Source organism: Gadus morhua, chromosome 6 (genome assembly GCF_902167405.1).
Source record: "Gadus morhua chromosome 6, gadMor3.0, whole genome shotgun sequence".
Taxonomy (NCBI): domain Eukaryota; kingdom Metazoa; phylum Chordata; class Actinopteri; order Gadiformes; family Gadidae; genus Gadus; species Gadus morhua.
The window spans coordinates 1,850,195-1,860,738 of record NC_044053.1 but is presented as its reverse complement, the minus strand read 5'-3'; the positions used below and the strand labels follow the sequence as shown (position 1 = coordinate 1,860,738).

The 10,544-nt window shown below is 51.1% G+C and overlaps 1 protein-coding gene across 3 annotated transcripts in view; it reads left to right on the top strand.

The window, feature by feature from the left end:
- The window catches only part of LOC115545480 (collagen alpha-6(VI) chain), a 33,585-nt gene extending 23,104 nt beyond the window's left edge, over positions 1-10,481 (top strand). For 2 of the 3 annotated variants that reach the window (XM_030358695.1, XM_030358693.1), the window contains 8 exons: positions 1-368; positions 4,491-4,587; positions 5,290-5,973; positions 7,336-7,402; positions 7,856-7,995; positions 8,425-8,595; positions 9,170-9,217; positions 9,866-10,481. The exon at positions 1-368 is cut by the window's left edge and continues 123 nt beyond it. In XM_030358695.1, the coding sequence (XP_030214555.1) occupies positions 1-368; positions 4,491-4,587; positions 5,290-5,973; positions 7,336-7,402; positions 7,856-7,995; positions 8,425-8,595; positions 9,170-9,217; positions 9,866-10,041 (1,751 nt within the window). In that variant the 3' untranslated portion in view covers positions 10,042-10,481. The remainder of the gene's footprint in view (positions 369-4,490; positions 4,588-5,289; positions 5,974-7,335; positions 7,403-7,855; positions 7,996-8,424; positions 8,596-9,169; positions 9,218-9,865) is intronic. The other variant, XM_030358694.1, reaches the window with a different exon arrangement.
- The last annotated feature ends 63 nt before the right edge of the window (positions 10,482-10,544 follow it).

Sequence of the window (10,544 nt, the reverse complement as noted above, 5' to 3'; positions counted from 1 at the left end):
TCGCCGAGAGCAACTGCCCCAAGGGGGCGCGCGTGGCCGTGGTGGGCTACAGCGCCCACACCAAGCACCTGGTCCGTTTCCATGACTACCGCTCTAAGAAGCAGCTGCTGGAGCTGGTGCGGAACATCGCCCTGGAGCGCACGAGCAACCGCCGCCGTCTGGGGGGCGCCATGCGCTTCGTGGGCGCCCACGTGTTCAAGCGTGTGCGCCGGGGCCTGAGTGTGAGGAAGGTGGCTGTGTTCTTCAGCCACGGCCCGTCGCAGGACGGCGACGACATCGTCACCGCGGTGATGGAGTACCGCGCCCTCGACATCGTCCCGGCCGTCCTGGCGCTCGATCGGTGCGAGGAAACCCGGAAGGCGTTCGAGGTAAACCCCCCCCCCTCCCCCTCCTAGCCTCCTAGCCTCCTACCCTAACCCCCCTCCCCCTCCTAGCCTCCTACCCTAACCCCCCTCCCCCTCCTACCCTCCTACCCTAACCCCCCTCCCCCTCCTAGCCTCCTACCCTAACCCCCCTCCCCCTCCTAGCCTCCTACCCTAACCCCCCTCCCCCTCCTAGCCTCCTAGCCTCCTACCCTAACCCCCTCCTAGCCTCCTACCCTAACCCCCCTCCTAGCCTCCTACCCTAACCCCCTCCTAGCCTCCTACCCTAACCCCCTCCTAGCCTCCTAGCCTCCTACCCTAACCCCCCTCCTAGCCTCCTACCCTAACCCCCTCCTAGCCTCCTACCCTAACCCCCCTCCTAGCCTCCTACCCTAACCCCCTCCTAGCCTCCTACCCTTACCCCCTCCTACCCTAACCCTCCTAGCCTCCTACCCTAACCCTCCTAGCCTCCTACCCTTACCCTCTCCTAGCCTCCTACCCTAACCATCTCCTAGCCTCCTACCCTAACCCTCCTAGCCTCCTACCCTAACCCTCCTAGCCTCCTACCCTTACCCTCTCCTAGCCTCCTACCCTAACCCTCCTACCCTAACCCTCCTACCCTAACCCTCCTAGCCTCCTACCCTAACCCTCTCCTAGCCTCCTACCCTAACCCTCCTAGCCTCCTACCCTAACCCTCTCCTAGCCTCCTACCCTAACCCTCCTAGCCTCCTACCCTAACCCTCCTAGCCTCCTACCCTAACCCTCCTAGCCTCCTACCCATACCCTCCTATCCTCCTACCCTTAACCTCCTAGCCTCCTACCCTTACCCTCCTAGCCTCCTACCCTAACCCTCCTAGCCTCCTACCCTTACCCTCTCCTAGGACAGGCAGCATAGGGTCAGTGGGGTGGAGGGGGGTGGGGAGGACAGACATTAAGGTGAGGGCATCTCACTCCAACCCTTAAACATCCCGCTCAGTGCAAACACCTGCTCCTTAATGTCCAAGCGTCTGCTGAATGATGACTGCTCTTGATTAGTGGTGTCTCATCAGCCTATACTGATCAGGACTCCAGCCTTTGTCTTTGTACTGTTTAACAATCAGAATCAAATAAGAAGTCAAATCTATAGAACTAACGACAACTATAGAACAACTAACAGAACAATCTGTCCTGATTTAGTCTGTTGGCCTCCCAGTAACCTACCAGTGACCTCCCAGTGACCTCCCAGTAACCTATCAGTGACCCTCCCAATGACCTCCCAGTAACCTACCAGTGACCTCCCGGTGACCTCCCAGTGACTTCTTGGTTCTTGAACCAAACCCGTTCCTCGGCACCTGGGGTCTGAGAGCAATCTCCTGGTCCCAGGTTCTTGGCTCGACTCTGTCAATGATGCGTTGAGGTTACTTCACAGGACATTGACTCATGCCTCATTTCATGTGCGATACACATTGAGACAAAGGACCACTGAAAGGATAATCGGTCAGTAGCAATCTTTTGAATTCCGTTCCATGTCATTAAGGACCAGGTGTGGGCTCTTAATGGTACGCGTCCTTAGGCGGCTTGATCTGGCTTATTCAGTCGCCCCAGACTGGGGAACGAAGTCCATCTTCATGTTATGCTAGCCCCTTCAGTACCTGTTTTTTTTCCTAAAAACTAATTAATTTTCTCTTGCATTTAACACTAACTTAATTATTTGGAGACAACTTCCTGTGAATTCACCTCAAACACTGCCTCACTCCACTGAAGAAGCTGCCTCACTCCTCTTTGGAGGCTGCCTCACTCCACTGAGGAGGCTGCCTCACTCCACTGAAGAAGCTGCCTCACTCCTCTTTGGAGGCTGCCTCACTCCACTGAGGAGGCTGCCTCACTCCTCTTAGGAGGCTGCCTCACTCCACTTAGGAGGCTGCCTCACTCCTCTTAGGAGGCTGCCTCACTCCTCTTAGGAGGCTGCCTCACTCCTCTTAGGAGGCTGCCTCACTCCACTAAGGAGGCTGCCTCACTCCACCTAGGAGGCTTTTCAGGTCTCCTCCAACCGCAGGCTGCAGGGTGGTGGCACTCCGCTGTCACCCAGGAGACCCCCCCCCCCAGTGTGGGGGGAGAGGGCTGGTTTAACCTGAGCACACTGATGACTTAACGTGCAACAGGTGTGGGCTCCAACCAGCCATCCTCCACTCACATTCCCCCACCCAACGTCCAAACAAAATGGTGTACCATGTAGCTGTACCATGTAGCTGTACCGTGTTGCTGTACCATGTAGGTGTACCATGCAGGTGTACCATGTTGCTGTACCATGTAGGTGTACCATGTAGCTGTACCATGTAGGTGCATGTAGCTGTACCATGTAGCTGTACCATGTAGGTGTACCATGTAGCTGTACCATTTAGGTGTACCATGTAGGTGTACCATGTAGCTGTACCATGTAGGTGCATGTAGCTGTACCATGTAGGTGTACCATGTAGGTGTACCATGTAGGCGTACCATGTAGGTGTACCATGTAGCTGTACCATGTAGGTGTACCATGTAGCTGTACCATGTAGGTGTACCATGTAGCTGTACCATGTAGCTGTACCATGTAGGTGTACCATGTAGGTGTACCATGTAGGTGTACCATGTAGCTGTACCATGTAGGTGTACCATGTAGCTGTACCATGTAGGTGTACCATGTAGCTGTACCATGTAGGTGTACCATGTAGCTGTACCATGTAGGTGTACCATGTAGGTGTACCATGTAGGTGTACCATGTAGATATACCATGTAGGTGTACCATTTAGCTGTACCATGTAGTTGTACCATGTAGCTGTACCATTTAGGTGTACCATGTAGCTCTACCATGTAGGTGTACCATGTAGCTGTACCATGTAGCTGTACCATGTAGCTGTACCATTTAGGTGTACCATGTAGCTGTACCTTGTAGGTGTACCATGTAGCTGTACCATGTGGGTGTACTAGGGCTGTAACGATACGCGTATCAAACCGAAAATCGCGATACTCAAAGCCACGATCCTGTCTCGCGGTGTGAGAAGGCAGAAGCGCGATACGCCCTTTCTAACTCTGCGGTCAAATTGTCCGATTGAAATTTGCTAATAATTTGTCTAAATAATAGTCTGCTGACAGCGCCCCCTCCTATCGATGCCGTAAGTATGCGACTGCAATCCTCCGTGGCTACGGAGGATCGCATTTCTCCACAGCCGTCGAAGTGCTCATATGCGATATGAACGACATTTATCCAGAGGGGGCCTGTGTGATCCTGTCTCTAGTGTTTTGTGTGATTTGACTGGCAGTTTGTCTGCTTATAGGTCGGAATGAAGCGGCCACCGATTATTGACAGGATGGGTACTTTATTCTACCGGAGTCGTTCGCTTCTTCACTAGACACACGCGCTACCGCTCGCTCTCCTCGCTCGTCCACTCACTCGCTGACGTCACTCACACACGCATACGCACATTGCCATTCTGGCGCACACATATGCTACTCGTAACGCCTCGTTATTGCGACGTTCATGACATTCAGGTTTTTCTCCATCTATTGAAAGTTAGGCTATTAAACATGTTGCATTCTATACGGCCTGATTATGTCATTATTTAAGCTACATAGCCTAATAAGAAGTGCTAATAAGGATATTTGACTAAACCAACCAAACAGTTGAAAAAAGCATCCTCCCACACGTTATTTCTTTATTCATTTAGCTATACTTTAATAGTATTCTTTCTGTTCAAATCTGTTCAGTGTTCCAAATTATTTGTTATTAAATGTTACATTAAGTTAATTGGTATATAAGTGTTGTTTAAATAAAATGCTTTTTAAATTTCAAAAAATCGTGCGATGTATCGAACCGTGGGTCAAAAATCGTGATACAAACCGAATCGTGAGTTTGTGTATCGTTACAGCCCTAGGGTGTACCATGTAGCTGTACCATGTAGCTGTACCATGTAGCTGTACCATGTAGCTATACAATGTAGAGGTTACGAGCCGCAGTCCCCCGTGACCCCATATCCGTGTCAGACCCCGAGTGGGCTCCCAACCCAGAGACCAGACCATCCTGCTCCCATACTTGAATGTGAACCATTAGATATGTCTCGAAATTGAAATTAAAATCTAATAAATTAAAATGTGAGTCTTGTTTCGATGCAGGCCGACCACACAGGCAGCTCTGTGTTCCTGACGCTCGGCCACTCCCAGAACCTCACCAGCGACCTGGAACCGGTCAAGAGATGCGTCATCTGCCACGGTGAGCAGAGGGCCTGTGATCCCCGAGGTTAATAGGCCAGTACGGTACGGACCGCCAGGCCGGTTAGGTTAGGACGCCATATCCCGCTTAAGGCCGTGTTCACATCTAGCGTTTTTTGTAATAGGTAAAAGTTGAGCCGACCGTTTTTTCAACAACAAAAATAAGCTGGCAGCGATTTATTTCCTAAAAGCGCCGAGAGCGTTTTTTCTATCAGCTAGCAACGAACCCATTCTAGACCTGACGTTACTCGCCTACTACGTATCCAGGCTAGAGCCCATTAGACATGTCATTGACCTCGACATGTTCTGTTATTAGAACTATTAATCGCTCCACCAGCGCTTTCCCAAGTGATTTGTCCGCCATCGTTTCTTGGTTTGACAGTTGAGTTTCCTTCGTGACGAAGTGTCAATGTTCCGCTTGTGATTGGTCTGTTGCCAAAAAGACGCCTGACGTCGGCCGCTCTCTTCCTGAAAGTTGACGCTGGGAGAGGCGTTTAAAGAAACGGCCATGACTTTTTCCAGAAACGCTGTGCTCCATAGGAATATAATGTAAAACAAGCGCTGGCAGATTTAAAAAAAACGCTAGATGTGAACACAGCCTAAGTTGACACATCATGAGTGAGTCCGATCACGAATCCAGAGAGAAGAGAATATGACTCAAAATCATTATCAACTAAAATCACAAAGGCCGTCCCCTCCTCAGACCCCTGCCGCCCTCAGGCGGGCTGCGTCAGTGGCCCCAGGGCCCCGGGCCCCCGGGTCCTGGACGTGGACCTGGCCCTGGTGGTGGACGGCTCAAGGGAGGTCCCGGCCCACCTCTACTCGGGTCTCCGGGAGCTGCTGGGTTCGGTGGTGGAGCAAGTGGCCGTCAGCGTCCAGCCAGGCCAGGCCGACGGCCGGGCCCGCGTGGCCCTGGTCCAGCAGAGCGGCCGGCTCCACTCTCAGGCCCCGGCGGCGGGCCCGCAGGCCGCCACGGTAGAGTTCGGTCTGCTGAGCGCCCTGGGGAACAGCCAGATGAAGAGCCACCTGCTGGAGAGGATGACCCAGAAGGGGGGCCCCTCGGCCCTGGGCCACACCCTGGAGTACGCCCTGAGGGAGGTGCTGCTGAGGGCCCCCAACCCCAGGAAGCACCGCGTGCTGCTGGTGGGGGTGGGGGCAAAGACCTCCAGCTGGGACCAGGACAAGCTCCGCCGGGTGGCGCTGGAGGCCAAGTGCCGGGGGGTGGCGGTGCTGGTGGTGGCCCTGGGGGACAGCTACAGCCAGGAGCAGGTGGCCGAGCTGGCCAGCGGCCCCCTGAAGCAGCACCTCCTCTGCCTGGGCGGCCTGGGCCCCGAGGAGCAGGGCTACGCCCGGCGCTTCATCGCCACCTGGCTCTCCGTGCTCAGGGGTGAGTCACCTAGAAGACGTAGCATTACACTAAAGTGCATCACCCAGTGGTAGAGCTTAGACCGGGCCCAGGAAATCAAGCCCGACCCGGCCCGAGCCCGTTCACGTTCTGTCCGAGCCCGGCCCGACCCGACACATTAACTGTAACTATGAGCCCGAGCCCGATGTCAACACAATTTTTTTTTAATATGTAACTTTGTACACATTTGTTACTAGGCCTACTCTGCTAAATATATATGTAAGGGATAATGTAGCCTATAGAACGCCGGTCATTATCGGGAAAATAAGCCCCGACAGGGCGAACAGGACACCAACGCGCAGCGGAGGTCTCTTGCTTCGCCCTGAAGGGGCTTATTTTTGATAATGACCGGCGACGTTCTATACATTATCCCGCTTATTACACTGCTACTTGTCAAAACGAAAAAATAACTTCACATGGTGTGTCTTTTTAAAATGTATTCGTTACCAGCATTCGTAGTGTTGATCAGCAGAGAAATAATTTGTCCGCAATGACGGTGACGTCGCTTAGCAACGGAAGACGCTGGGGTTGACAAGTCACCGGACTACTACCCATGCAAGTGAACGGAGCGTTCCACGGCATTGAGAAGACCCGTGTACTAAAGGCCTATAATATATCTGTTTATGGCATAGATTTCTCCTCAGATTAGGCCAATAAACAAATGATAAAAATATAATTAGAAACGCTCGATCAAAGGCCCGGCCCGAGGATAGTGGTGGGAAATATGGGTCGGGCTCGGGCAGAGAATCTAAACTCTACCCACTGGGTGGTGTTCAGGGAGGTCCCCTCCGTCCATGTAAAGCATCTTTGAGTGTCTAGAAAAGCGCTGTATAAATTGATGAATTATTATTTTATTATTAAAGGTCCCATGTTATACCCCCAGGTGTGAAGGGATTAGCCGTTACAAACCGTTTTGAAAATCGGCCTCTTCTGACATCACTAGTGGGCGTGTCCACCTAGATGTGTTCTGGATAGATCGGTCCACCGGCCTACCCAGCGGACTGTAGCAAACGTTGCTCATCTATCTGTCATACATCTAGGTGGACACGCCAAACTTGTGATGTCGGAAGAGGCAGATTTTCAAAGCGGCTTGTAACGGCTAATCCCACTCTCACCTGGGGGTATAATACGTCCCCTTTAAGTGATATGTGGAGGAAGCACCTCTAAACGCTGGTCAAACTGTGAATGGTAAATAATGTGTTATAAGATATTGTTGTGGTTTTGTTTTCATTGCGTAATAATTTATTGGGCTGAACGATTGAAGCGTATTGGGACGAAGCAAGAGTGCAGCCTAAAGGGACCAGGAGGTCAAAAGGTCACGGCTGTGTATGTGTTTTTATGCAGATGGGCTGAACACGTACCCCCCGGCCTCTCTGAAGAAGTCTTGTGAACTGCTCCACGACATAGAAAGGTACACAAGCCATCTGCAGCTCGCAATGAAACGACAAACCCGTAGCTGTTAGACAACAGCTGAACCAGCAAATGTTATTCATGTTATAAATCAGGGCCAACTTTGACTTCGTCAGCGGCTGCTCATCACTCTAAAACACAACATAATGGCAGCTTTTACTCTACCAAACTAAACAACAACAAAATAAAGCTTTGTTTTAGGGCAGAATAATGCTATGAAGGTCGACCTCAGATATAAAGGGAATGGGTTAACAGCTGGAGTCCAGCAGTCGGGACGCTGTCCGGGTTTCATCTCACTCACAACACTCTAATCCAATCAGGATGGATTATGCTTCATCAAAAAAATGAAAAAAATAAAAATCATAAAACAATGTATTCAGTTGTAGTTAAAATAATCCTTGAACAGGATTTTATTGAACTTCTAACCATAGTATCCTGATTTAAACATCGACAGACGGGTTGAGCAGGTGCCTGTGGACCCGTGGGAGGAGCAGAGCGGGAGCAGCCCTGACACAACTCTGCAGGACCAGGCCGACCCCGGCTGGTCCGTGCTCAGCGCAGACGCAGGGCTCTTCCTGAGAGCCACGCCCGATGGTACGCTAGCCAGCTAGCTCCTTGCTAGCGTCACCCTAACATCGTATCACTCCATCACCCTAACACCTAACATCAGCCAAAACTTTATTGAACAATTAACAGAAGTCTTCAAAAGGATTTAAAAACACAATGAAGCCCAAAGGCTTGTTTCCATTGTGGTCCCTTAGATGGAAAGGGTGAAACAACACATGGACTAAAAAATGGAGGACAAACACTAAAACAAGGGATAAGTTCCCAGACAGACAAGCAGACACACAGGCAGTACAATATTCTTAGTACTTCAGGGATCTTTAGATTTTTTCTACGAGTTAGATAACCATTTTATGATAACAGATTATCTTAACACCTATACAGGACAAAAACGCAGATTCTCTAAACATGTATATATCTTTGCATATATCACTGATTGCTCTGGTGTTCTACTTTCAGCCCGGTGTCAGCTGGCTCAAGACTCTGGTTCCCACTGCTCTCACTATGTCCAGCGCTGGTTCTATGACCGCGTCCTGGGGGCCTGCGCACACTTCTGGTACGGCGGCTGCGGCGGCAACGATAACCGCTTTGACACGGAGCGCGAATGTCGCAAGACATGTGTCACTAAGAGTAAGTCCCAACCCGGCATTGAATGAGTGATTGTTAAATGTGGACTCAGGGAGATGCTGACCCTGTTCCCAGTGTCAGACTGGGAGCAGACTGGTGTCCCTGCAGTGCTCTCCCCCTCCTGCATGCTTCCGTGGCGGTCACTTTGGGTTCAGGCGGATGTTGCTGCTGTAACTCACCCGTATCAGACATTGTTGACAGGTTCATGTTTTTTTTAAGCCAGCCAATCCAATCCGTTGAAACATATGTTTGTTTAAGCTATCTGTGCTAATCTCAAACTCTATAATTATTACTATAATAATAATGAGCTGTCTGTTTTGCAGAGCATCCTAATCTTGATTCATATATATTTGGACTGATTTAACAATTGTGACTTCCTGTTGCTGACCTACAGGAACCCAGATCCGTAATCTTGTAGGAGTCGCCGTTTGCTTGACCGCTAGATGCTGTGAGACTCGGTTCATAAAAAACTGAATTTTATAGCTTTTGGCTAATACATGTTGACCCCTGACTTGAAGCGATGAGGAGTAACTAATGATCTTTCGTCGTTTGTTTATCCGTTTTCTGTGTTTGACAGTTGATTCCTCTCTACTGGGACCGAGTCAAAGCAGGACTCACAGAAAGGGTAAGACTCTCGTTCATCAAACACAACGCATCCTCATCCAGAGATGGATGCTGTGTCCCATTCAAGACCTGAACACACTAAAGTGATGACTTAGTTCTTGGTGTGTTCCTGACTGATGCTCTGTGCTTTTACCTGTTCTCCCTCTCGGTGCCACCTGTGTATCAATAGAATAGAATAGAATAGAATGCCTTTATTGTCTTTGCCTCTTACAATACAACGGAATTTGAGAGCTACTCCAGTAAGGTGCTTGCCTGGCTCCAGCCTCCTACGTGCTTCCGCTCAATATTAATTTCCATTCAGTACTACGTCTGGGTTTGTGGTATATTTGCGGGTTTTCTCCGGCCAATTTTTGCCAGCCCAATCAGCGAACAGAGGGAGTGGCTGAGAACAATGACGTTGAGGTCGTGCGCTAGTTTGAGTTGTAGTCAAACGTTAGTGATTGGTCGTGGCAGATCCAGAGTGGCACTGGGCAGATCCAATCGTTTTAAACTCCAACAGACACCCGCCTTCAGGTGAGTTAACGTTTGCCAATGGAGAGGGGCCAGACTCTCTGTGCAAATGAAATGAAGTACGAGAGTCTGGTAGGACCAGGCTAGTGAGGAGCCTCATTGATCATAAAAAGACCTCCTTCCATCCCGTGTGCTCCAGCCAGCTGCTCCCTGGGCCAGGAGATGGGGCCGTGTCAGGACTACTCGATGTACTGGGCCTTCGACGCGCAGCGGAGAGAGTGTACTCGCTTCTGGTATGGCGGCTGCGGCGGGAACAGCAACCGCTTCGCCACGCGAGAGGACTGTGAGGGACTCTGTCTGAACCGGCGTGGGTAGAGCCGCGCGACCACGGCGTCTGAACCCCCCCCCCCCCCCCCCCCCCCCTCAGCCAAAGATGACCTCCAATGGTCGTAGCTTCACATCGGCCCATGAAAAGATGTCTATGTCTAAATGTCTACATTTATCGTTTTGTATCTTGTTGTGAATCCATAATCTCACTCCTCCACCCAACATGAGTGCTTCCTACCGTCTACCATCCTGCCGTCTGAGCGTGTGCGGTCTCAGAAGTGTTCCTCCCTGGGTCTAAACGGGTCTCGTGACCGGCCGGACAGACCCAGAGCCTCTATTCCTCTTCCAGAGGACCCCGCGAGGCCCCGGTCTGGGGGTCCCCTTCAGGCTCTGGCGGTGTGGACGACGGTGTGAGGATCACCCCCATCACATCGTCCATTCAACCATGCACTGGTGCTACGTGTTAATAAAAAAAGTATGGAATCCTGGTTTGTCTCTGTGTGTCTGTTTGCGTCGGCCCTGAGGAGAGGAGGGTCCCAGACGGTGGGGGC